The sequence below is a fragment of the Neoarius graeffei genome, chromosome 20 (assembly GCF_027579695.1).
Source record: "Neoarius graeffei isolate fNeoGra1 chromosome 20, fNeoGra1.pri, whole genome shotgun sequence".
Classification (NCBI taxonomy): Eukaryota; Metazoa; Chordata; class Actinopteri; order Siluriformes; family Ariidae; genus Neoarius; species Neoarius graeffei.
In genome coordinates this window covers 66,911,300-66,938,247 of record NC_083588.1, presented here as the reverse complement: position 1 = coordinate 66,938,247, position 26,948 = coordinate 66,911,300, and the positions used below count along the sequence as shown (strand labels likewise).

At 43.5% G+C, this 26,948-nt stretch overlaps 1 protein-coding gene across 2 annotated transcripts; it reads left to right on the top strand.

Moving 5' to 3' along the window:
* Window positions 1-26,339, top strand: prr12b (proline rich 12b). Of its 2 annotated transcripts, XM_060902331.1 has the most exons (16): window positions 1-154; window positions 391-552; window positions 662-5,235; window positions 5,348-5,551; window positions 6,353-6,427; window positions 8,407-9,178; window positions 11,003-11,517; window positions 12,835-12,951; window positions 13,083-13,216; window positions 16,673-17,325; window positions 17,429-17,548; window positions 17,771-17,868; window positions 17,997-18,128; window positions 20,028-20,123; window positions 23,055-23,101; window positions 25,669-25,705. In XM_060902331.1, exons 1-15 carry the CDS (start codon window positions 1-3, stop codon window positions 23,091-23,093), a joined length of 7,845 nt encoding a protein of 2,614 aa, XP_060758314.1. In that variant the 3' UTR covers window positions 23,094-23,101; window positions 25,669-25,705. The 2 variants fall into 2 exon arrangements, with proteins under 2 accessions (XP_060758314.1, XP_060758313.1); XM_060902330.1 differs by lacking the exon at window positions 23,055-23,101 and having other exon boundaries at window positions 25,669-26,339.
* Window positions 26,340-26,948: the final 609 nt, after the last annotated feature.

Genomic DNA, 26,948 nt, shown 5'->3' with positions numbered 1-26,948 from the left:
ATGTATGGGAGCTCCAGATCCTCCCATCCGGACTCCGAATTACTGCATCGTCAAGCTTATGCCACACCACACCCCCTGCAGGGCTATGCTACTAATCACCACCCAGGCAGCTCTGGACAGGCCGGGGCATGGGGGGCTGCAGGCCGGAGCTTAGGTGAGGACAATGGAACTTTAAAAAAAAAAAAATATTAAAAATGTCTTTTAAAAATATGTTCATCTTTTTAAAAATGTGTTTGTATGTCCATATTGAATCAAACTGTTTGCTGAGTTGTTCCTCTGATGACATATTTTTAAAATGGTTTTGTTAATTTTAGCTGCGAATGATACTTCACATTGAACACTGGTTACATATTATTAGCAGGTCGATATATACTATGACTTCTTTTATAGGGCTTTCGGGTTTGTTTGATGCTGGGTTACATCATGCTAGCCCCTCAGGGCCTGATGCTTCAGTCATGAACCTGATCTCTGCTTTGGAATCCCGAGGTCCACAGCCTCCCCCATCTGCCTCCTCCCTCCTTTCTCAGTTCCGTACCCCGTCATGGCAGACTGGTAAGCACCCAACGATGCATAATTTTTCTGTCCTATACAGGATGGTATATGATGCAGATTAATATTCCTGCAGATGTTGATTTGGTTTTATCTGTCTCCCTCTTTGTAGCAATGCATACCCCAGCCCCTGCTGAGCTCTTCATCTCCAGTGCTTTGCCTGGATCTAGCTCATTCCCTTCTTCCTCTGCTCTGTCAGCATACCAGCACCCTGCCTCCTTCTCTGGGCGTTCATTCTCCGGGGTGACGCCATCACTGTCCCTCCATGATACGCCTACATTCAGCCCTACCTCCAATGGCCTCCTATCACCCCATGATCCTTTACTGCACATAAAAACACCATCCCAATCCAGCCTGGGCTTTGACCGTCTTCTCTCATCACAAAGTGCAGCAGCATACAGAGGAGCACAGGAGCCCTCAAGTGGTCCTCAGACTCAAGCACCTACATCATCCTCTGCCCGCCACTTACCTCCCCCTCAATTTAACCTGCTCTCCTCCCAGCTTCAAGAGCAGTCCACCCATCTGTACAATGCTTCTGTATTCTCTTCAACACCTGCACCTTCACAACCACCTACCCCACAGGAAAGAGCAGTTCCAAGGCAAGACAGTGTGATTAAGCACTACCAGAGACCTTCCCCTTCACAGTCCCAGTTGCCCTCATCCACATCGCATCCTCTGCAACATTATCTTAGCTGTGGAGCATCAGGCTACCAGCAGATATCACATCATCGGCATGGTGGAATGAACTGTAGCCCCATTGGTGACCAGAGCCCCTCATCTGACCCCAAGCCCTCACCTCGTTCAGACCAAGTGTACCGCCCCATAGTTCAGCCCCCATATAGCTCTTCCTCGACATCCTCATCAGCTGCCTCTGGTGGTAGTGTTGGGAAATCAGGAAAGAGTTCTAGTTCAAGCAGTGGCTATTCATCCTCTAGCTCTTCTTCATCCAGAACTCCTCACACACCTCCCTCAGCTTCCTCTACAACTTCATCCTCCTCCACCTCCTCAAACTCGAGTGCTTCATCTAGCACCCCCTCTGCTCCTTCGAGGCAGCAACCACCTCCCCAGTCTGCACCACAACCCCCTCCGCCACCTCCTCCACCACTCCCTGTTTCCTCCTCTGCAACACAACAGCCTCCTCCTAAACCCTGCCTTTCCACTTATGGCTCTCCTGTGGCTCCTGTTAAATCCAACTCTGGTCACCCTGGCCAAACCCCACCACAACAACACTCACAGTCATATTCGCCAAGTCAACCTCCACCATCCCATCTCTCCCAGCCTTATGGGGGGTTCAGTTCTCCCCAGACCCAGGAAGTTAGCTCTGGTCCTGGGGGATCAGGAAAAGGGTTTGGGGGTCTTGGAGCGACAGGGCGTTCATTTTCAGGGGAGGGGGTATATGGTTCTGAATCAGGATATGGTTCTTTACCACCCTCACTTGGAGGAGCAGGAAGCCCTTCAATGGGCTATGATGGTACAGGACATTCACCTGCCCTAATTGGATCTGGAGGTGGCACTGGTTCAACAAGTAGTGGTACTGGCTCAACAGGAGGTAGTTCAGCAGTGAATAGCAGTAATAGTGTTGCAAATGGTGGGGCTGGAGGATCATACCACCTTCCTGATTCCAGTCCTTCACCTTCAATTAACTCTGCAATCATTAGACCTGGACTGCACTCCCCTGCACCCACTCACCCTGCACAATCTCCAGGAGGAACTGGGGGTAATAAGTACCTATCATCAGTTCTCTCTCCCAATTTTTTAGGTTCTCCGCAGGGTTACTCAGACACACGGGCACCACCACAACAGGCACAGCCTTATCATTCTGTACCACACAAGAGCAAGTCAGAGACTGATATGCTTGGCATTGAACGATCTCAAGAGGAGGATGAAGATGATGATGATGATGATGATGATGATTTTCTAATACAGCACCTTTTGCACTCCCAAAGCCCAGCACCCCTTCCATCTCAGCACCACACTCCACAACAGCCACCACAGGTGACGTCCCAGCAGCAGTCAGCACAGCCACAATCTATGTCGCAAAGTAGAGAAGAAACAAAGGGAATATCTGCCTATGAACTGAACAAGGCATCTGAGGAACGCTACCAACTACAGAGTGTCATTCGCACCAATAATGCCACTAATAATGTGGGACCAGGAACAGCAAACACTGCTGGACAGGGAACTGGTCCAGGACCTGGACAAGAGAGTCAGCTGGAAATCTCTCTAAAGAAGCAGCAAACAAAAACAGACAGGACAGTATCAGGAGCTGGGGCAAATGGAGGACGAGGAGGAATTGATTCACTTGCTCACTCCCACCAGCATGCTCCGCACACTCACCAACATGACTCCCTTGGTTCAGTGGTCCATTATGGGAGAGGGGACTCCTATGCCCACCAGACACACCAACATCACCCTTCTCACTCTTCACACCCACAGCACTCCCAACATCCACAGCACTCTCACCCTCATTCCTTGTCTCATGCCCATGTGGAGGTCAAGAAAGCTACAGATTCATCAGAACTACCCTACATACGAAAACCTCCAGACTTGCAAAGGTCCCAAACTTCCCTGTCCCACATGGATTCACCACCCGACCAGACTCAGCAACCTCATCTTCTACAGTCTGTCCTTTCTCACTCCACACATAACAAGATGGACACTCAACAGGTCCCCCAACCAACACCACACCCAATGAGTCAGCAGGCGTTAATGGGACCAAGTGGAGGCCTTGGAACTGGAAGTGGTGGGAGTGTGGAAACCCAGTCACAGGCCTCTCAGCTTCAACTCCAACTCCAATCCCAGTCAATGGAGGCTCACTATGGATGTGAGGCACAGCGAAACCAAAGTCAGTCAAGTCAGAATTCAGTCTCGCAACTTGAAATGCTTGAACGATCACTCTCTAGAACAAACAGTCGTGAAGGCACAGGGCCCACTGAGAGGATTGTTGGTGGAGATGGAAGTGGTAATGACCATCAAAGACCACAGCAACAGCTACAGCAGCAAAGGATGCCTTCACATCACCAGACTCACCATTCTCAACAAACACCTCCAGAGCTCCATGATTTCCTAAATGAGTCAAATTTGAGCATGTCTGCCCCATCTCATCTGCATCACATGGCTTCTCACCATGGACACCCTCATTCCCACCACCAACCACAGTCCCACCCTCATCACCAACACTCCCACCAGCACTCTCACCACATGCCAACCAACACTGGACCAATGCAACCCCAGGCCCAGTCCAGGGAACCAGAGCCCCAGCTTCCCCAGCAACAGCTAGATCAACTTAAAGAGCACCAGTTTGACACTGAAAGTTCTGTTGTGAAAACTACACAGAATCAGGGACAGAGCCAACAGCAGCAGCAGAGGTTTGTGCCTCTGACCTCCATCTGTTTCCCTGACTCACTTCTCCAAGATGAGGATCGATCATTTTTTCCAGCAATGGAGGACATGTTTTGTTCTGAGGACTATAAACCAAGCTGTGCAGGTGGAACAGGTGCAGGACAAGGAGATCAGGATATTGTGTCTGAAACACGTGTAAATGTTCAAGATGGAATAGAGTCAGTTAAGGCAGGTGGAGGGGCAGGTGGATATGATATGATGGGCCACCATGGTGACCCGGGTTATGGGCAGTACTGTCACAGTCTTTCTGAATCTGGCAATGGGACCATGCATCTAGATTTGGACTCATTGAAAACTCATGAACTCCCATCTACTGTGAATACAGAGCAACTGGGCCTGATTCAGTCTCCGGCACCAGGCATGGGAATGGGTGGAACAGGGTCTAGTGTAGATGGAACAGGGAACAAAATTATGGGAAATTCTGGTGTAGGAAGTGGTTCTGGAACAGGTGGACTGACCTCACCCATCTTCTGTTCCTCTAGACCCAAAAAACTGCTGAAGACCAGCTCTTTCCACCTTCTAAAACAACGGCGGGACCCCAATTCCCAGCCACAGACAAAGAAAACTTATGCCCAAGAATATGAATTTGAAGATGATGAAGATAAAGCAGACGTTCCTGCTGACATCCGACTGAATAGCAGGCGACTCCCGGATTTGCTTCCTGATCTGGTGTCTAGCTGCAGAAAGTCCAGTGGTGGTTCAGGGGTTGGCAGTCTAAGTCCCCTAATGGGTGACTTGGATTTCTGCAACCCCCCAGGGTACTCGTCACTTGGACCTCCTCCACAGCTCCTTCCCCATGATGGGCCAAAGAAGAGAGGTAGAAAGCCCACCAAACCCAAACGAGAAGGCCCTCCTAGGCCTAGGGGAAGACCGCGTATTCGTCCACTTCCGGAACCTCCTTATTGCAGGGGGCTGATGGGACATGGTGCTGGAGAGAGCCGAAGGGGTCGTGGTCGAGGAAGGGGTCGTGGCAGGAAAGATGATCTCGTGTTGGAGATGCATAGAGACATTAACAAAGGACAGAATTACCATCAACAGTCTCATCAACAAGCACCTCATCTCCATCACCAGCAACAGCTTCAACAGCAACATCCACAACAGCAGCACTTACAGCAACATCAACATCTGCACCACCATTCACAACCACAGCAGCACCTCCACCCACAGCAGCAACACATGCACCAACAGCAGCACCTACACACACAACACCATCAGCACTTACATCAACAGCAAACACAACATCAGCCTCAACAGCAGTATCAGGAACCCGTCAAACCGATTAAAGTGAGTTGTGGGTGGTAAAAGAGAGCAACTGGACTTAAAATTTAGTTTTAAAATTTAACATAACTGGATTTTTTCATAGCAATATACCATTAATCTGTTTTCCCACTTCTAGATAAAGCTATCTCTTCCCACCATGCCTTCATCTGAATCCCTCCTGAGGACAGACTCCTTGTCGAGCATAGACCCAGTTCTGTCTGATGGCTCGGTTGGATCTGCACCATCTCTTGGTCTGAGCCCTGGACCCACATCTGCACTGGACATGAACAGAACTGATATGAACTGTGGTCAGGATAAGATGAAACAGAAGGATGAAGAGGTAAAAAATACAAGGAATATACAATCTTTAAAGAGATTACTTGAAATATTAAAGAAAAATATGCTGCCAGGTATTAATATTTGTTATTGAGAACTTTTTTTTTTTTTTTAATTTAGACTTCTCAAAGTAGTTTGAGTCAATGACGATCTTCACATGCTGAACCCTGTGGAAAATAAAAATGGGTACTAGCACATTATTTGTTGTTGTTGAAAGGTGTAAGGATATTAAAATGTTTTGTAAACTATTTTATATTACCAACCCTTTGTTAGATGCTATATATTGGCTGTTTGATAGCACTATACAAGTGTCACGAAACCTTATCTACATCAGTAATTTACCATTTTGTGCAAGAAGGGTTTCGTGTCGTAGCATAAATTAATTTCTATTTATTACTGCAGTGCTCAAAAAATAATGCTCAGAGAAATGATTTGTCTTCTCTTGCTCACATGATCAATTCAAGATGCATTAGTCCTCATTTTTTACAGAGATTATGTAAATACAGAAATATTAGTTATCATAAATGTATTAATGGAAAAAAAAGAATCTTTTTCATGCTGTGTATGCACATGTAGAATTTGTGCTTTCCGTTCTTTTATAAAGGTCCACAATGCTGAAACTTTAATCATACAATCTCTTTCTCTATGCCTTTGTGTACAGTTGTACTTGTGAAATTGTTCCTGTTGCCTCAGCAACAGGTAACCTCAGAAGAGAAGGAAGGAAGGAAGAAAAAACAGGGGATGTAATGTGGATACCTTTAGTTATTGCATATGTAATGTGGTGATATCTGTGGATTTTCCCCAGATGTCTTGGGAGAGAGACATGGACGAACAGTTGACCCCAGAAGCATGGGCCACCATGCAAAAGCTGTCCAGCTCAGTAAGGCACATCTTCATTATTTTGAGATTTGTTGGAGAAATTCATGATGTGCATGAAATAATACTGTCAGAAAGAATCTAGGTAATTTATGTATAAGGACTATGAGGCGATGTCTTACAGACCAGAAAACTGCGTGTGTTTATCTCAGAGGGAATGCATTGTCCTCAGTGTGCTGGTGCGTTTAGTTCCACTAGAGGGAGCAGTGTAGTCTGAGCGTGAAATGATTGACAGCCTGCCATGATCTATCTGTCCTTAAAAAAAAAAACGCAATAAAAGAAGGGGAGAGAGCTGGCTGTTGCCAGGGTAGCTGTTGCCACGGTTACTCATTCAAAGTAACCGCCATCCAGCCCCCCTGCTGTACTACCTCCCGTTAGACACACCTAATATACAGCACCATGCAAAAGTATTCAGACTCTTCACCAATTTTCTTATTTTGCCAGATTAATGAATTGCCTAGAATTTTGTTGCCTCCATGATAATTTAATTTTGGACCACTATGATTCAAAATAAATAATTTAATGTGTTGTTTTATAGTACAAATTATTTGAAGGAAAATTAAATTAAATATACTGTAGCACAAGTATAACTATGTTCCTAAATGCCTGAAGAAGGACACAGTGGCCTTTGGATTGGTCATTCTAGATGGACATAAAAATGCCACAGTAAACTACCAATTATTTGGGCACTTAATCTGCAGGACAGCTGTGAAGCTGATGACTAAAGAGCATTCCATTTAAGGCAATAAAATCAAATATTAATGAGGAACAAGTACAACCATTATCCAAGTGTGTTGGTATCCTGGTGAGCATTGTTGATCGAACAACCAGGGAGTGGAAACTACTCAAACCACCAAGACACTGCCTTGAAAACCCCATCTGTTAAATTCCGTGTAAGAAAGCAAGACTCCGAAGCAAGAGCGCGGGCAGGGAAAAAGTGCACCACTCAACGAAAAGCTAGGGCTGGATGAGAGTGTGGCACAAAAGAAGCCAGTAATCGTGTAAAACCATTCTGTAACTGGGCAAAAATCACTGCACTGTTGCATAAGATTCTGTGGTCAGATATCTGACAAAATGAAGATGTACCATATATCCTTAACCAAAAATCAAACAATATACAGTATATACAATTCACAATTAAAGCTGCGCGCACACATTAAAAACAGCCATTTGTTAAAATAAATAGATAAAGAAATAAAAACCGTATGACAGCAGTGGGTGCAATGTGCTGCTTTGCATCAGCAGGTGTCGTGTTAAAGAAAGCAGAATGGATGGTACACAATCCATGCACACACTGCAAGAGAACCTGTTTCAGACTGCTAGGACACCTGAGCAAATATTACTGGAAGAAGAAGCTGCTAATTGGTGGAGGAATTGTTTGCAAGTGACTGTAATGGGAATTCATAACGGCGCGAACAGTTCTGATCATTCCACATCTAAAATTCATTTATAAGTTTGATTGTTGCTGAGTGGTGCAACAATCTAACGTGTTCCTCTGACGTTTGGAGATCAGCTGTTTGAAGCATAGCCGTTTGTGGCAGCTAGAGCAGGAAAGCATGATTCCCTCTGGTTGGCAGTTGGAGCAACATGAACCTGTTGGGTCTGTTAGCACTAGAACTTTCTTGTCTAGAAGTTCAGCACTTCGTGTACCTGACGTTTGCACTTGTTGCATGTCGCTCTGGATAAGAGCGTCTACTAAATACCATGTAATGTAATGTCAGCTCAATTAAATGGAATAGGGCAGTTAGTCCTATCAATTCATGGCAGTTTGAAAAGACACAGTGCCTGACTTTATCTTGGATGAATGCTTAGTTAGACTTAACTCTCTTCAGATTTGATTTGCATGTGGGAACTAGCCATGACTAAACTGTGAGAAATTCTTTCTATTCTCTCAATATTTTTCATCCATGTTTCATGAATACATGAATATTGTTCACTGAATCCACTCTTCCTTCCCTTCCTCCCTTGATCCCCCTCTCTCAGACAGATGACAAGCCATCAGAACTGAAGTCTCGCTTCATCACTTCCTTTCTGGACTTTCTAAAAACAGAAAAGAAGCCTCCATCCGGTCCGCTCCACATGGACGGATCTAGCCCTGTACATGAGCCCTCTGTAAAGGGAGGGCTTCGTCCCTTATCGCCACCTCCACCCCCACCTCCAACTCCTCCGCCATTTGGTGAGACTGAGGGAGAAGGAGGTCTCGCACTGAGCAACTGCCCTTCACCATGCAAACGCCTGGATGAGGAACTCAAGAGAAACTTGGAGACACTGCCATCCTTCTCCTCCGACGAAGAAGATTCTGTAAGCAAGAACCAGGACCTTCAGAAGAGCATCTCCTCAGCCATCTCCGCCCTCTACGACACACCCCACAGCTTGGCTGCCCTCCCACCCCCTCCCACACCATCTCCACCCCCTTCACAGGCCCCACCCCTTGATACACCTCCACCACCTGCTGATTCAGAGACTTTCCCAGACCTGGAGACTCGCATGATGACCCATGAGCTTCATACACACACTGAGCTGAACTTACAGGAGAGGACACACACTCCAGAGGAGGATGACGAACCCATAGAGGACGAGGGCCTGGAGGAGCTAGAGCAGGAAAGAATGCAGGAAGAGGAAGATAAAGAGGATGAGTTAGAGGAAGATGGAGGAGAACAAGAGAACATGGTGCAGAGTAGAAGAGAGGACATGGAGAAAGAGGAGGATGCTGAAGAGACGGAGTACTGTGCTGTCGATGCTCACAAAGTTGATGGTAAGTGCAGATGTTTCAGATTTATGCTGTTTGTGATTGTATATATCTGAACAGTTTGAGAGTTCAAGTCTAGAATTCAGAGATGGAGCTCAGCAAATCAGATTCATAAATGTCCACCCAACCATGATACAGTACAGGTAAAATTCTAAACATAAGCGCACACTGTGCTGCAGTGTGTTTAAATTTTTTTTTAAATCACATTTTTACAAAGTTAAATTTTATTTATTTATTTATTTATTTATTTAAGTCAATTCAGTGTCATCAAACAGGAAAATTACCAAACTGCATTTATACCATTATACCATAACTGCAATATACCAAAATATATTACATAGACCCGAGTGTTTTACTGGGAAATACACCACCCATATTTTTTTTCCATCCAAGCTTTTGGAGAACCAAAACTGAGACAAAAATATCTCTACGTCACTCGTGAGGAAATCGATCTTTTGATCAATTTGGGTCCTTTTTGTTTGTGAATGTGTCAATATAATAAAAAGAAAATTGCATGTTGGCTTGAAGATACGAAGTTTATCTTGTGTTGAAAATTTTTCATATGAAATACATTGTGGATCTGAGTGACATATTTCCCGATATTTCACTCCGATGACGTCACTCCCAGTGTTTTCCCGCTGACTAGACATGCATTGTCAAAATGGCGAACTGGTTAAAAATGAAAATTCTTTTGATTAACTTGCGGGGGGGGTTTGTGTGGATGTGTCCATATAATACAAAGAATATTACATGGTGGTGCAAAGATATGAAGTTTATTTTCTTGTGTTGAACGAATGAAAATATTTTCACTTCACTCACAGGTGAATCCATTCACCACTTGAAGATAAACTTCATATCTTCGCTCCACCATGTAATATCCTCGATATATTCATTCATCTAACAAAGTACTACATAATACAGGGGAATATATTAACGGATTCCAGTCTGACCAACTGGAGAGAGACAGCTACAATTTGTTCAGGATACAGTCCACATACAAGACGAATGAAATGATGAGGTGTAAACTTTGTCTTAGTCCTGTTTCTGTAACACCCTTGTGAGTGACTAAAAACATGAATGAAATAAAAAGTTGAATATTTTTAGCAGCTTGATGTAGTTGAAATAGTTTCCAGCATGTTGCATATAACTGATAACAAGAGACTGAATTACATTTAAGCTACTGATTGGTGGAATGGAAGAGCAGCTCTTTCCTATTTTAGATCTGATTTTGTGTGTTTTTGCCAAATTAGAGCTGTATTTCTTCTGCCTATAGTGAAGTCATGTGCATATTGTCTGTTATTGTGCTGTCTAAACAATGTAATTACAGTGAGGAAAAACTAAGATTAGAATCTGATAATCATAGCTGTTTTTTGTTTTGTTTCATTAATTTAAATCATCAAATTTGTATCGCTGTTTATCATTGCACAATATATTGCTACATGCCTACCTCAGACTGTTACAAAGCACTGACATTGGAGAGTCCTTCAATAAATGGTAAATAAAACTTCACATCAACAATTGTATGCTCTTCTCCGAGTGCTAAGTTATGTGGAGTGTCTGTGTTGTATGCACAAGTCCCTATGAATGATTTGTTGCTATAGAAATGATAATGTGTGTGACAACTGTCAGAGCTGTGCGGTTATAGATAATTAATCCACGCCTTCAGATTTGAGAATTCCACAGCATTGTGGCAGAATATGCTATAAGAGCTTATAATATTTTATAAGCAGTATTTCTGTATTCAGGGGTGTTTCATGGTCTTTGTTGGTTATGTGTTTGGACCCACATTAACCCTCTGCTATATTTGTTATTCATCCTCCCCTTTTCCAGATTCTTCATCTGAGCCTCCTCTTGCTCCTGCACCACCCTCTCCTCCATCTCTTTCTCCCTCTCCTCCCACCTCCTCCTCCCCATCACCTCTTCCTCCTCCTCTTCTCTCTGTTCCCTCACCTCTTCCTGCTGTGGAGGAGGGCAGCCCACCACCACAGCCACACCCACCACCTCAGCCGGCTCCGCTGCTCCATCAGTCTCTCCCTCCGAGTCCTTCTCCTCCAGCTCTCCCCTCCCCGTCTCCTCCTCCTCCAACACTTCCTCCATCTGCCACTCCTCCACCGTCCTCCTCCCCGCCTCTGCACATGGAGTTACCCCACCCGTCGCCTCCCTCACCTCCAACTCCTGAGGATGCCCCCACCCCTCAGATCACCTCCCTCCACCTGGCTAAGAAGCAGGACAATGCAGCCATTGCTGGAGAGAGCGAGGAGGAGGACAGTGAGAGTGGCGGCGAGGGCATTTTCAGAGAGAGGGACGAGTTTGTGGTGCGCACAGAGGACATCGGCACGCTCAAGGTAAACATGCATCGACATCTGTTAACATCTGTTACCGTCATCATCCATTACTGCTGGGGATTTAAATTAGCAGTGTGTATGACACTGTATGCTTGTAATGGGCTGTACTTGGTCTCCTGTCTTCCCTCATTTTCTCTCTCTCTCTCTCTCTCTCTCTCTCTCTCTCTCTCTGTCTCTCTCTCATTATTATCTCTTTCCTTACCTTTCTTTCCTCTCGCTCCTCTATTTCTTTCTGTGTTTATTTTCCCTTCTTTTTCTTTCTCTAACTTTTCTGCATCTCTGTCTCTGCCTCTTTCCTGTTTTCCCTCTTTCTGTGCTTTCATCTCTCCCTTATGCTACACTTTCACAATTGTTTCTCCTTTATTCCTCTCTCTACTACTTTTCTCTTATCTCTTTTTATAACCTCAATCATATTCGAACCCTCCCTCTCATTCTATTTCTTTCTTTTTTCTGCCTCTTAATTTTTCTTTTGTTTCCCTTCTTTTCCTTGTTTTCTTGCTTTCTCTCTAACTCAATCTCTTTCCATCTTTCTCTTCTTTCTTCCTCTCATTTTCTCCCTATTTTACATCACTATCTCTTTTCTCGGCGGCACGGTGGTGTAGTGGTTAGCACTGTTGCCTCACAGCAAGAAGGTCCGGGTTCGAGCCCCATGGCCAGCGAGGGCCTTTCTGTGCGGAGTTTGCATGTTCTCCCCGTGTCCGCGTGGGTTTCCTCCGGGTGCTCCGGTTTCCCCCACAGTCCAAAGACATGCAGGTTAGGTTAACTGGTGACTCTAAATTGAGCGTAGGTGTGAATGTGAGTGTGAATGGTTGTCTGTGTCTATGTGTCAGCCCTGTGATGACCTGGCGACTTGTCCAGGGTGAACCCTGCCTTTCGCCCGTAGTCAGCTGGGATGGGCTCCAGCTTGCCTGCGACCCTGTAGAAGGATAAAGCGGCTACAGATAATGAGATGAGATGAGATCTCTTTTCTCTCCATCACCTCTCCATCACCTTTTCTCTCTATCTCTCCATCACCTCCAACTCTCTCCCTTTCCCATTGTTCTTCTATCCCATGTTATCTTCTCTTTCTCCCTTTATTCTTCTCTCTCAGCTCCTTTCCTTCTGTCTTCTCATTTCATTTTCTCTACATGTTTTCCCTTCTTTTACTCTCTCCCACTTTCCCACCTCTCTCAGCTTCGTTCCATCTTTCTATTCTTTATTCCATGCTGACTTTCTCTGTTTTACTGCCATCTCTTCCTCTGTAACTCGAACTCTGCTTCTCTATCTTTCTTTCTCTCCCTCCTCACCTGTTCATCTCTCTCTCCTCTCGCCTTCTAGCTGGCTCTGCAGACAGGACGAGAGCCTCCTCCAATCTGGAGAGTGCAAAAAGCTCTGCTGCAGAAATTCGCACCTGAGATTAAGGATGGCCAGCGGCAGTTCTGTGCCACCAGCAATGTGAGTTGTTCCTTTTTAATGACCTCCTCCATCATTCCGAGAGCTTCTCATCTTCTGGTTGCTCCTCTGTTTCTGCCAGCTGTGAAGTGAGTAATAAAATATATTCCTATCTTCCTCTCACTCACCTGCAGTACCTGGGCTACTTTGGAGATGCAAAGATGAGATACCAACGTCTGTATGTTAAGTTCTTGGAAAACGTGAACAAGAAGGATTATGTGAGAGTGTGTTCTCGGAAACCTTGGCACAGAGCTGGCATTGCACTCAGGTAGAAAATTAAAAACCCAAAGACACAACCTTCAGAAAGGAATAGGACATCTCATCTCATCTCATTATCTCTAGCCGCTTTATCCTTCTACAGGGTCGCAGGCGAGCTGGAGCCTATCCCAGCTGACTACGGGCGAAAGGCGGGGTTCACCCTGGACAAGTCGCCAGGTCATCACAGGGCTGACACATAGACACAGACAACCATTCACACTCACATTCACACCTACGCTCAATTTAGAGTCACCAGTTAACCTAACCTGCATGTCTTTGGACTGTGGGGGAAACCGGAGCACCCGGAGGAAACCCACGCGGACACGGGGAGAACATGCAAACTCCACACAGTAAGGCCCTCGCCGGCCACGGGGCTCGAACCCGGACCTTCTTGCTGTGAGGCGACAGCGCTAACCACTACACCACCGTGCCGCCCAGAATAGGACATCACTTCAGAAAATCCTGTCAGGTTACCTCATGATAGCCAGCTAACTTGTGTTAGAACTGAAAATATTCATTATTTATGGCAATTTATAATTCTCTGAGAGGATTTATGTCAGTTTACAGTGGTGCTTCAAAGTTTGTAAACCCTTTCGAATTTTCTATATTTCTGCATAAATATGACCTAAAACATCATCAGATTTTCACACAAGTCCTAAAAGTAGATAAAGAGAACCCAGTTAAACAAATGAGACAAAAATATTATACTTGGTCATTTATTTATTGAGGAAAATAATCCAATATTACATATCTGTGAGTGGCAAAAGTATGTGACCCTTTGCTTTCAGTATCTGGTGTGACCCCCTTGTGCAGCAATAACTGCAACTAAAGGTTTCCGGTAACTGTGTCAGTCCTGCACACCGGCTTGGAGGAATTTTAGCCCGTTCCTCTGTACAGAACAGCTTCAACTCTGGGATGTTGGTGGGTTTCCTCACATGAACTGCTCGCTTCAGGTCCTTCCACAACATTTCCATTGGATTAAGGTCAGGACTTTGACTTGGCCATTCCAAAACATTCAATTTATTCTTCTTTAACCATTCTTTGGTAGAACGACTTGTGTGCTTAGGGTCGTTGTCTTGCTGCATGACCCACCTTCTCTTGAGATTCAGTTCATGGACAGATGTCCTGACATTTTCCTTTAGAATTTGCTGGTATAATTCAGAATTCATTGTTCCGCCAACGATGGCAAGCCGTCCTGGCCCAGATGCAGCAAAACAGGCCCAAACCATGATACCACCATGTTTCACAGATGGGATAAGGTTCTGATGCTGGAATGTATTGTTTTCCTTTCTCCAAACATAACGCTTTTCATTTAAACCAAAAAGTTCTGTTTTGGTCTCATCTGTCCACAAGACATTTTTCCAATAGCCTTCTGGCTTGTCCACGTGATCTTTAGCAAACTGCAGACAAGCAGCAATGCTCTTTTTGGAGAGCAGTGGCTTTCTCCTTGCAACCCTGCCATGCACACCATTGTTGTTCAGTGTTCTCCTGATGGTGGACTCATGAACATTAGCCAATGTGAGAGAGGCCTTCAGTTGCTTAGAAGTTACCCTGGGGTCCTTTGTGACCTCACCGACTATTACACACCTTGCTCTTGGAGTAATCTTTGTTGGTCGGCCACTCATGGGGAGGGTAACAATGGTCTTGAATTTCCTCCATTTGTACACAATCTGTCTGACTGTGGATTGGTGAAGTCCGAACTCTTTAGAGATGGTTTTGTAACCTTTTCCAGCCTGATGAGCATCAACAACACTTTTTCTGAGGTCCTCAGAAATCTCCTTTGTTCGTACCATGATACAGTTCCACAAACATGTGTTGTGAAGATCAGACTTTGATAGATCCCTGTTCTTTAAATAAAACAGGGTGCCCACTCACACCTGATTGTCGTCCCATTGATTGAAAACACCTGACTCTAATTTCACCTTCAAATGAACTGCTAATCCTAGAGGTTCACATACTTTTGCCACTCACAGATATGTAATATTGGGTCATTTTCCTCAATAAATAAATGACCAATTATAATATTTTTGTCTCATTTGTTTAACTGGGTTCTCTTTATCTACTTTTAGGACTTGTGTGAAAATCTGATAATGTTTTAGGTCATATTTATGCAAAAATATAGAAAATTCTAAAGGGTTCACAAACTTTCAAGCACCACTGTACCTCAGGTTAGCCAGCTAGCTAGTGTTAGAATTGAAAATATTCATAATTTATGGCAGCTTATAAATTCTCTCAAAGAATTGACAGTTTACCTCATGTTAACCAACTAGCTTGCGTTAGCAGTGAAAATACTGAACATTTATGAATATAGAAAAAAAAATCCTGTCAGGTTACCTCATGATAGCTGCCTAACTCATGTTAGAATTGAAAATATTCATAATTTATGGCAACTTTATAATTCTCTGAGAGGATTTCTGTCAGTTTACACCAGGTTAGCCAGCTAGCTAGTGTTAGCAGTGAAAATACTGAACATTTATGAATATTAAAAAAAAAATCCAATCAGGTTAGCACGTTAGGCATGAAAGCATTACGAGTAAAGAATATGAACATTTATGAATATAACACAAAATTCTGTCAGATTATGTTATGTTAGCTTACTGGCTAAGGCTAGTCCTGACTAACTCAAAAAACCTTCTTGTACTTCATGTTAGCTTAATGTCTGGTGTTATTCGTGAAGTTATTGAACATTCTTCTCAGGTTACCTCGTTATCAGATAATACATTAAGCATTTATTAAATTACCTTAAATTCTCAGAAAATCATGTGCTGTTATTGTAATTAAAGTATTAACAGTGAAAATATGAACATTTATCAATATAAACACAAAATTCTTGTCTGGTTACCGCATGTTAGCTAGCTGGCTAGTGTTAGCAAAGAACATAACTTTATGAACATAGCTTAAATATCTTCTCCGAAATCCTGTCAGATTACCTCAGGTTAGCCACGAAATCCTCATTCTCAGGTTACACAAGCATGATTATGCACCTTTATGAACATAACACACACACACATCCTGTCAGGTTAGCTCACATTAGCTTACTTACTAGTGTTGCTAGCATGCATTTAGAATATTTATTAACAAATTCTGTTTGAAAAAAAAAGTATGTCATTAGTTTCATTACCCGCTCATGTTAGCCTGCCCACTAGCATTAAGAGTTCAAAAATCTGAGTAAAAGACAACCTGAAACTCAACCCAACATTTCTTACCTTCTTGGCTCGTGTTGGCTAGCTAGCTACATAAATACACACATACATCTAACAATGACACAGTAATGCCAAGGACTTATCATCCTTGAATATATTTCCAGATAATAACTCGGACACGCCCACATCCCCATATTTGGCTGTAGGTCATGCCTACTCATAGCCTCTCTTATTTCTTTATATGGGCTTTGTATAATGACACCCCTATTTTCATATGCTTATGTTTATATCACAGTTATCGTGTTTCTTTTATCTCTGACCAGGCGCCAATCACTCGCTAAACCGCTGCCCACCATCCGCAGTCAAACTCCGCCCCGCGTGGAACGAGAAGAGAGAGAAAAAGCAAGAGAGAGAGAGAGACAACGAGAGAGAGAGCAGCATGAACAAAGGGAGAGGGTGAAAGAGAGGGAGAGGAGAGAGAAAGAGGCAGAACAGAGGGAAAAAGAAAAGCAAGAAAAAGAGAAAGAATGGGAAATGGAAAGGGAGCGAGAGAGGGAGGAGAGGGAAAAACAGAGGGAGAAGGAACGAGAGAAACAAAAAGAGAAGGAACGAGAGAAAGAGAGAGCAAAAGAAAGAGAGAAACAACAAGAGAAGGAAAAGGAGAGAGAGCGAGAGAAACAACGAGAAAGAGAGCGTGAAAAAGAGAGGGAGAGAGAGCGAGAGAAGCAGAGAGAAAATGAAAAGAAGCTCCAAGAGAGGCAGAATCAGGAAAAGTTGGAGAGGAGAGGTGGAGCAGAGCGAGGGCGAGTGAGAGAGGAGAAGAGAGGAGGAACAGGAGGGGAGAAGAGAGTGGAGAAGGCCAGGAGCAGGACTGTGAAAGTGAAGGCGGAGCCTCCACCCAAAAAGAGGAAGAAGTGGCTGAAGGAAGTTCCCTCCTCCGAGTCAGACTCCTCCCCTTCTGCCAGTGAGGATGAAGGTGTGTGTGTGTGTGTGTGTGTGTGTGTGTGTGTGTGTGTGTGTGTGTGTGTGTGTGTGTTTTTAGTCATAATTATGTGCGTTTGTGTGTTGAACCCTTTCAGGCTCAGTGCGCAGTGTGGTCCACAGTCGAGCAATGAAGGAGATGTTCCGCAGCTACGTGGAGATGTTGGTGAGCACGGCGCTCGACCCCGACATGATCCAGGCGCTGGAGGACACCAACGGTGAGGATAGAGAGCGAATCGGGGAATAAATTAAGGGTTTTGATGTGAGGGATGGGAAGGGCAGGGTTCAGGATACAGTGAGGAAAGAAACTTGGATGAACATTTAAGTCTGTGTAAGATCAGGTATAAATGTAGTGAAGTGATAGCGAGGAGAGATTTTACTGAAGAACTGAATGCTCTCATGTACTCTAAATATTCAGATGTCCTCTCTCATGTTTCTAGATGAACTTTATCTTCCGCCCATGAGGAAGATTGACAGTATCCTGAATGAACAGAAGCGCAGATTACTGAGGAGAGTGAACATGAACACTCAGCACCAGGTACCATCATCTCCAACTCAGGGTTAGAAAAGATTATCTGCTCTTTATCTCCACTGAATCTTCCTCTGTGTGTGTGTGTGTGTGTGTGTGTGTGTGTGTGTGTGTGTGTGTGTGTGTGTGTTATACAGGAAGCTCTGCACACATATCCTCAGATGAGTGCTGATGCTCTGGAGTCCGGCATGGTGAAAGTGCGGCTCGGTGGAGAAGGATATAACCGCAAAACTCTCAACTGTGTCAAAAAGAGTCTGCCAAAGCAACAGGTAAACACCAAAAACAAGATAAACACCACGCAGCCGAGCCCAGAAACGAAGCAACAAAATAAACAGACGATGTTTAGAGCAGCTGTTAAACAAAAACTTTGAGATGCCATCACTGATGATGACTGAGGGTTGAGTGTGAGTCCATACTGAACGTTGACTGACCTCAGATCAGACTGTGGTAGCGAGTTGGACTGTTGAGTTCAACATAAATACAGTATATACACCCATGAGCCAAAAGATATGAGTGCTCACCGACGAAGCAAATAACGATGATTATCTTATAACAACAGTGCATGTCAAGGTCTGGGATGGTAAGCGAACTGGTGGTTCTCGTAGTCAATGTGTTGGATGCGGAAGAAATGGACAGGTGTAGAGACCTGAGTGACATTGACAAGGGCCAAATTATTATTTGGGGTGCTCCCAGTCAGTGGTGGTGAGAACTTCCTCACCATTATCCAAAGAGGGACAAACCACAAATCAGCTTGGGCTCCCAAGTCTCAGTAATGCGCAAGGGTGGCATGAGCTGTCCTGTGTGGTCCAAACTGACAGAAGGGTTACTGTGGCGCAAGTCACTGGAAATTTTAATCATGGTTACAGGAAGAATGTATCACAACACACAGTGTATCGCAACGTGCTGTGTATGAGGCTGTGTTGCCACAGACCATCAGAGTGCCCATGCTAACCCCTATCCACTGTCAAAAGTGCAAGGGGTACACAAGCATCAGAATTGGACCTTGGAGTAATGGAATAAGGTGACTGGGTCCAGTGCATCCCATTTTCTTTTACATCCTGTGGATGGCTGGGTATGTACACCTGGGGAAGTGATGGCACCAGGATGGTACCTTTCAGTGGTATTTCCCGACAGCAGTGGTCTCTTTCACCCTGCCACACTGCGCACAACGTTCCGGAATGATTCAATAAACATGATGAAGAGTTTACTCAACAGACTCCGATCTGATCGAGCTTCTGTGGGACGTGCTGGAACAACAACTTACAGGACTTAAAGGATCTGCTCCTCACGCCTTGGTGCCAGATATGACTTATTAAATGGTAAAATTTTTCAAACTGTAATAAAACATAATAAACTTTAGTCTTACCGTGTGCTCAGTGCTGTGATGTTGCATCGATTCATTACAGCATGATGGATTTTTATAAAAGTGCTGGTTAGCTTGTCTGTCCATGAGGCTGGTGATCTGTTGCCGTGGCGTGGCATCCGTCGTCCACAATTCAGTTAAATCGTATCTCCTCCATCAATTATCCATGGGTTTCTGTTCTGATTGTTTTGTTTGAAAGAACTCATCACTCTGCACAAAACTTGGCCGTTGTTTTGTCAAATTTTTGCTAACGAACTGCTAATTAAGTAAACTTCACGAATTTTCGGACTTATCATTAGAATTGTATCTCCTTTCATTTCTCATCCGGTTCCAGTTCTGATCGATGTTTTGGGTCGATCTTCCCTCGGGGAACAAAATGTAGTCCTTTGTTGATGTTCCTGTTGTGGAAGTTGGTCCTCTCTCACATCGTCACATTTCAGTTCTGTTTGATGTTTTGGTCATCATGGTTGTTTTGATGGCAGGCCAGGTGAGCTCCTACGCCCTTGACGTTCTGGTATTTTAGTCTAGAAAAGATAACATCTCTTTTCTCATTGCTAAGCTAAAACTGTGCAGGAGAGGATGTTGCATTACAGAAAAAACCCCAATTTTTTGTGTTAGCTCAAATTTTTCACATGAAGGGAACAATGTTGTATCAGAACATTAATGTGAGAAGTGTGATTTCGGAGCAAACTCTAGGGAGCTGATAAACACACACAGCCACCAGACGAACGATCCCTCACTGTAAAACATCCGAGCTGAACTATCAGTGAGTTCTGTTCATTTTATTCCTCTTTCTGTCCCTCAGGATCTGAAGCTGTCGACAGAGATGTGTCGGATCTACAGCCTGTACCACTCACTCCATCATTATAAATATCACACCTTTCTGCACTGCAAGAAGGAGGTACAGGAAACCTCGCATTTATTCGCATGTGCTGTGGAGAACCGTAATGCTGTACCGTGTGACGTTGTGTCCATATCGCCATGTCGTGGTGGTGTCTGAAACCATAGTGGACTCTTTTGGTCCTGTAATGCAATGAAATATGCAGTGTACCCATAATGCACCTGAGCAAATATGGAATACCCAGAATGCACTGTGTTGTTTGGTTTGATTCACACTATGATGGAAATTCCATCTTTTTACTGAATCAGATCATTTGACTCAGCTCACTAATAAAAATCGACTCTTTCGGATCACAAACGACTCATTGCTGTGTTTTTTTCCCCCCTAAACGGAATTGATTTTACAATATTTTGACCTGTCATTGTTCTTTTCTTACTCTTACAATCTTACTCTATTTTCTAATGAATGCAATACTGTACCATTACTCTCCATCGGATCTTACATCATCCAGCAGTAGTGCAGCGGCTCGTCCCTCATGTTGATTCATTCACACGGCTGAGTGTCAAACACACGACTCACCGTTCACGCTGATGTGCAGCTCAGATATTTCCAGAGAAGCATTTTGATGAATGGGACGAACAGGAAAAGGCTCATGTATGTGAGTCGATTCTCAGTGTTCACCTAAAAGAGCTGACTCAAGGAGTTGGCTCGTTTTCAAATGACTCATCAGTAATTTGCACTGAGGAATACAAAGACTTCAGACGGCAGCATCACTTCATGGCTACAGCTCATTTTTAGATTTGCTGGTTGCATTTTGCTCTTAAATGTGCAGCAGCGTTCAGTTTTTAGCTGAGAATTTGTTTAAAAAAACACAATATGGTTAACTTGCATCCATGCTAATGACATGAAGACTTTCTATTTGTTTACTTCAAATGTGTTTTTGTTTATTAATAATTTACTTTCAGTCTATAATTTTGAGTCATAGTGTTGTATGTGTCCTAATAAACAATAAATAAAAATGAAAGCGAGAACTTCCTTTTCTTCCTCCAGTGATCTTCAGAATCATGAGAAATCACAAAATTCAGAAATTCAGTTGATGCAACTTTATCCTGTGACTTGTGAAATAGTCCGAATACTTCAGAGGGGTGAATCGTAGGGCTCTAGGACTTGACGCTGGTTCTGTATTATTCTTGGACTTGATTACAACCGTATTTAATGAGGACACGTACAACACTATTCCGATGGTCTCGTTAAATATGGTTTTGATCTCGGCTGAGAGTTTGTAAAAGTAATGCACAGAGTTTGACTTGGCATCGACTCCCTAAAGACGCGATCTTGTCGTCTTGGACTTGAGAACGTCTGTCCTGAATATCGCACTAGTGAATGTGTTGAGTGAGTAAAGTGTAGATGTTTCATTAAGTGGTTAAAAGAATTCACACGTTAATGGAAAAATAAGTCGTACTTTAATTATGATTAGATTCAAAGCCAAAGTGTCGTTATCGTGGGATGAAGCAGTAGATCAGTAGATGGGTTTCTGCACAGTGTTTAAAATGTCTGTTATCTTTACACACAGATTTGTAAATGTAATATCAGTGGCACGCACGTGGCGTCCTGATGGTCGAATCACTCGTCTGTGTAACATTTCCAGTCTCCTCTGTAGGGAACAGTGTGTTTCAGAGATGGTGTCAGATCCGCTTTGTCATCTGGAGATCAAGAGTTTGGTGTTTATTATTGGACATTTAAAAATCTGTGTGTGGGGGGGGCGGGGCTTCTCCTGTCCTCATGTCCATCAGAGACACAGGAGCCAATCAGGGTCGTCTGTTCGCTCATGCACAGAGCAGGGGACTAACAGCAGTGTGGTGACCCGAGACCATGGAACGTCAGTGAAATTCAGTGACGTAGCAACAATAAGCAAAATAACCGTTGGCGATGCAAAATGGGCGGGTACCAAGTGAAACAAATCTCAACTTTTGAGGTGACGACCAATGGGAGTGATTTGTGAAACTAATTTGGTGAAACCTGTCATTTTTATTTAAAAAGATTTATCTGATTACTGATGGGAAGAATGCAATAATTTAGTTTCATGCTGCAAGGCAAGTGATCTAACCAGCTTTTTTTGTTAACTAGGCAGACAGCCTAAAACGTGCTTTAACAAAGGGTTATGGAAACCAGAAAAAGGTAGAGCTTTGATATAAAATCTCTTGGATCTGTGAGCTGAAATAAAATGAAATGCAGGTGAATTGTCACTGTTGAAGTGTCGCTCTGTCTGTCTGCATACACCAGTGAGATATTTATTGTCTTGGAGCGAATTAGCAACAGCTACGGCTGAGTCTCCAACAGGTTGAAGGCTTCATGTGTCGGAGGAAGCACCAACCTCAACTGATAGAAAGTGGAATTGTCTGTGAATAAATTGTGGAGAAAAGGCTTTAATGTCCCTCTATTACACTTGAATACATAAATAATCACAACTGGTTGTTCAACCAATCGTCCTGGAGATCATGAGCTCGAATCTTGAGGATTCCACAACCATCCACAGAGTCAAGAATCCCAGAGAGCAAAATTGGCCGAAGAGCATACTCATTCGTCCCTGCTAATCACAGCAACACTAGCCAATAATGGCCATCTGTGAGCTCAGGCAGGTAGAAGAGGGTAGATAGCGCTTTCCTCTGAGTGTGTTACTCTGCCCTGTGATGCTGCATGAGCAGCATGCGATTGGTTTCATGTGTCTCAGAGGAAGCACGTGTTGGCCTTCACCTTCCTGGATGGCTTGGTGGACAGGAATTACCACGAATAACTTGGAGAATCAGGGAGAAGTGAGGGTAAGAGGAATGCTTTGTTTTGAAGCGAGTTTGAGGCTGTACAAGTTTTAATACGGAAATAAAACAGTGGGTGCTTCTGAAAACTCACGTGAGCCTGTAACCCAGAAATCCATCGAAGTCCACCATCTTTATGCATGTGCGGGTTAATTTTATTTGTTTTATTTTATTGCAGTCAGAAGACTCTAGAAGAGAGAGGAAGGTTCTAGAGTGAACACACAGGTGCTTTATATGCAGAGGTATTTTTTTAAACTAGTGTGTATAAATTCTTGATCAAAAACTAGTTCCAAACCAGATATAAGAACAAGAAACACAAATCAAATTCCTGTATAAAAGCTGATAAATTCACACAGCTTGTTTATGGGGCAGTCAGGTGATGAGTCGAATTTGTTTTACATTAAAACATTGACATTTAAGTGTGTGATGTAACTACACATGCAATGTTTTAATGATCGAAAATTCTGTGTGTAGTGTTGTGTAAATGCGGCGTTGTTTTATGGTCAGTACAGAAACTACTGACGTCTTCAATAAGTAAAGTCATGAGCGTCGTAAAGTTGGATAAATACTGTAAAGTTGGTAAATATGTTTTTTCTCGATTCCGAATTTTTTTCTGCTTTCATGGAAGGAGGAGCGAAGAAGCAAGGAAAGGAAATCAGAAGCACATAGAGTGGATTTAATTTGATTTCCCTTTCACTCGGTCACTACCCCACTGGCATGTCCTTGTTTAATGAGTCAAAGCTTTGAGATGAACTTTGAGAACCGGCTTGCGTTTATGAAGAGCTTTAATTGTTGCTTCGACATTTTGATGAAAACTTTGCCATGTTCCATTGGAATCTGGGATGCTACTAATATTTTACACACACAGAGTGCAGTTGTGACAAAAATGCATCCACTGAACGTTCTGATTTCTTTGAACAGAATGAAAAGTTAGAGAGTCTTGTGAGAAGCTGTTTGGTGTGTGTGTGTGTGTGTGTGTGTGTGTGTGTGTGTGTGTGTGTGTGTTTTACAGAAGACAAGACAATGTAAAGAATAATGCTAACCTTCATTGTTAATCAGGAAGATTGCCCTGAACAGTTTAAGTGATCGAGAGACTGATGACTTTAGTTGGCTTTTGGGGAGAACAATATCCAGGAGTTGTTTGAGAGCCAAAAGAGTCGACTCCTGTTGAACTGACTCACTGAACAGTGCTGGAATTCCCATCATTAATCAGTGCCTCTGGGTTCTGTACATGATTGATCTGTCAGACTCCAGTTGAATAAAAAGCACCAGTTTGTTAACGGAGAGCATTTCTGTGTCATCAGTTTGTCCTGTGTTTTCTATAAATAGGTGTTTTTATCCAGTGGTGATTTTGGCCTGCTTTTCAGTTCATCAGGGCACTTAGTTTAGAAACCGTTGTGAAACTGCTGGTCCGTTGTGTGTCGGGCCGAAACAGGGAGTCAAAGTGCATTAGGACTACGGCTACAGTCACGCTCCAGCTCGCGATGATTTGCGATGGTTATCGATGAAAACGAGGTGTTTGGTGGCAATGTTTCCCTGAGCTTCGGGACGTTTTCCCAAACCCATCTGCACGTATTCGCTGCTTAGTTTGCAGACGAAAACATCGCCACCAAATTTCAATGCATGCAACAATGTTTTTGGCCACTCCCGAGGTGGAGACACACCCAAAAACAACTCGTGAAGCTCAGAGAACATTCGCCATGTATCACACGATTGGTGGCGATGATAGCGATTTTTCATCACCAAGTATTCGCAAACCCATTGCCATTGCCGGAGCCTAACGAGAGAAAGCGCGATGAGCTCGTGTGTCTGCAATATTTTACACACAAGTTTCACTGCCTTAAAGAAAATCTCCACCCTGAAATACCTTAAATATGTTTATTTTAGACATGTAACACTGACAGTGGATTTTGTGAGTAAATGATGTTTGGTTTGAGTTTATGACGTCATGTCACCATCTTGGAACAGAATTCAGCGTCTGCACTAATGGAAGCACAGACTGATGATTTATAGGAATTTATTTTCCGTTAAACGTTTGTCTTTGTAGAAATCATAAAACCCATAGCCTTAGGGCTGCAGTTGCTAAGAAGAGGTTTTTCATTCGAGGCTCCATCAGTGAACAGTGAAGAGGTTCGGTTCGGCTCGGTTCAGTAGAAGGGATTTCATGTTAGAACTGGAGTGAATTCAGAAATGACTCTGATGCTCATATTCATCAGCTCCTGTTTACACACCTGCACGTTTTGATGATATTGAACATTTTCCTGGCGGCGGCACGGTGGTGTAGTGGTTAGCGCTGTCGCCTCACAGCAAGAAGGTCCTGGGTTCGAGCCCCGTGGCCGGCGAGGGCCTTTCTGTGTGGAGTTTGCATGTTCTCCCCGTGTCCGCGTGGGTTTCCTCCGGGTGCTCCGGTTTCCCCCACAGTCCAAAGACATGCAGGTTAGGTTAACTGGTGACTCTAAATTGAGCGTAGGTGTGAATGTGAGTGTGAATGGTTGTCTGTGTCTATGTGTCAGCCCTGTGATGACCTGGCGACTTGTCCAGGGTGAACCCCGCCTTTCACCCGTAGTCAGCTGGGATAGGCTCCAGCTCGCCTGCGACCCTGTAGAAGGATAAAGCGGCTAGAGATAATGAGATGAGATGAGATGAATGTTTTCCTCACCATCACCTCCAGCGTGCTCATTAGGGATAAATTCATTAGTTTAACGGTTATATCTGGAATCTGGATCTTTTTGTAAAGTTAAAAGGTTTGTAGAAATAAACTGAATTGACTGTGTCTCATCTCATCGTTTCAGACGGACAGTATTGAGCAGGCGGCAGACGATCCCGGGCAGGAGGAGGTGGTTCAGCAGTGTATGGCCAACCAGAGCTGGCTGGAGACCCTCTTCAATTCCTTCATCGAACTGCTGACCTTTAGCAACAAGCCTTAAAGGTCAGAGGTCAGAGCACACTCTCAGCGGTGGAGAGGAGAGCAAACTGTTACTGAACCGTCACTGACCTCTGAGCAGCAGGAAGTTCGAATGTACTGAGTTCCTGACACAGTCCTGTAGAAGGAGCGAGCCGTGTTCTGGGATGCTGCATCGTCACTTGATGGGTTTTTTTTGTGACACTTTTTGTTTCTTGTATTTTGTGAAAAACAGGAGGCAGAAAGAAAAGAGAAAGGAGAGAATGTGTGAACAAGTGATGAAGTGTAGAGACAGTGTCCAGGGGAACAGGGTCAGAGCTTAAACACTACGTCCCATGCACACTCTTCTGAAATATATAAATATGTATTATTATTATTATTATTATTATTGACATTTATGATTTGTATTATTTATACCAGGACATTTGTAACACTTTCACCCCTTAAAAAGCCTGAAGCTGGGGCTGTTTGTTGTTATTATTTTGAATAATAATATTCATGGTTTATTCGGATGTACATGACATGGCCTACCCATAATTCCCTGCTCTTCCCGCCTCTGAAAGAACTGAAGTATAAAAAAAGGGGGGGGGGGGGGGGGGGGGGCTCAGATGTAAAGGGAGAGTTTAAAACTGTGTGTGATGTCATTTTTTTCTCAGAAAAAAAACAAAGACAAAAATGTATTTAAAGTTTAAATGTGTTTCTTTCTGTTTGTTCTTCAAAAGAAAAAAAGGGGAAAAACGGGATAAAATGGCGGATCTGTTCGTTTTCTCAAAGAAAGCGTGATGGTGCAGAGGGATGCAACATTTTTTAAATGTGAAAATGTCTGTGTTTGGTTTTTTTATCTGTTGGTCGTTTGCTATGATGATCACTCTTATTATTATTATTATTATTATTATTATTTTGGAACTTTTTTATTTTATTTCTCTGTAAATATTGTACAGCTGCTTCAGTCTCATCTGACAATGAGCTCCTGTATTTGACGACTGCAAATAAAATCAGAAAAAAAAACTTGTTCAAGCGATGAAAATGGTCAGAGAATCAGAAACGACACTCTTTATTGTCCAGGTGGAACTGTTTGATAAATTCACTTCATAATAACTTTACATCTCATTGTGGTTTCTACAACTTCATAAATTCGAAGAGGACGACATTAAATGTTGTGTAACGTTT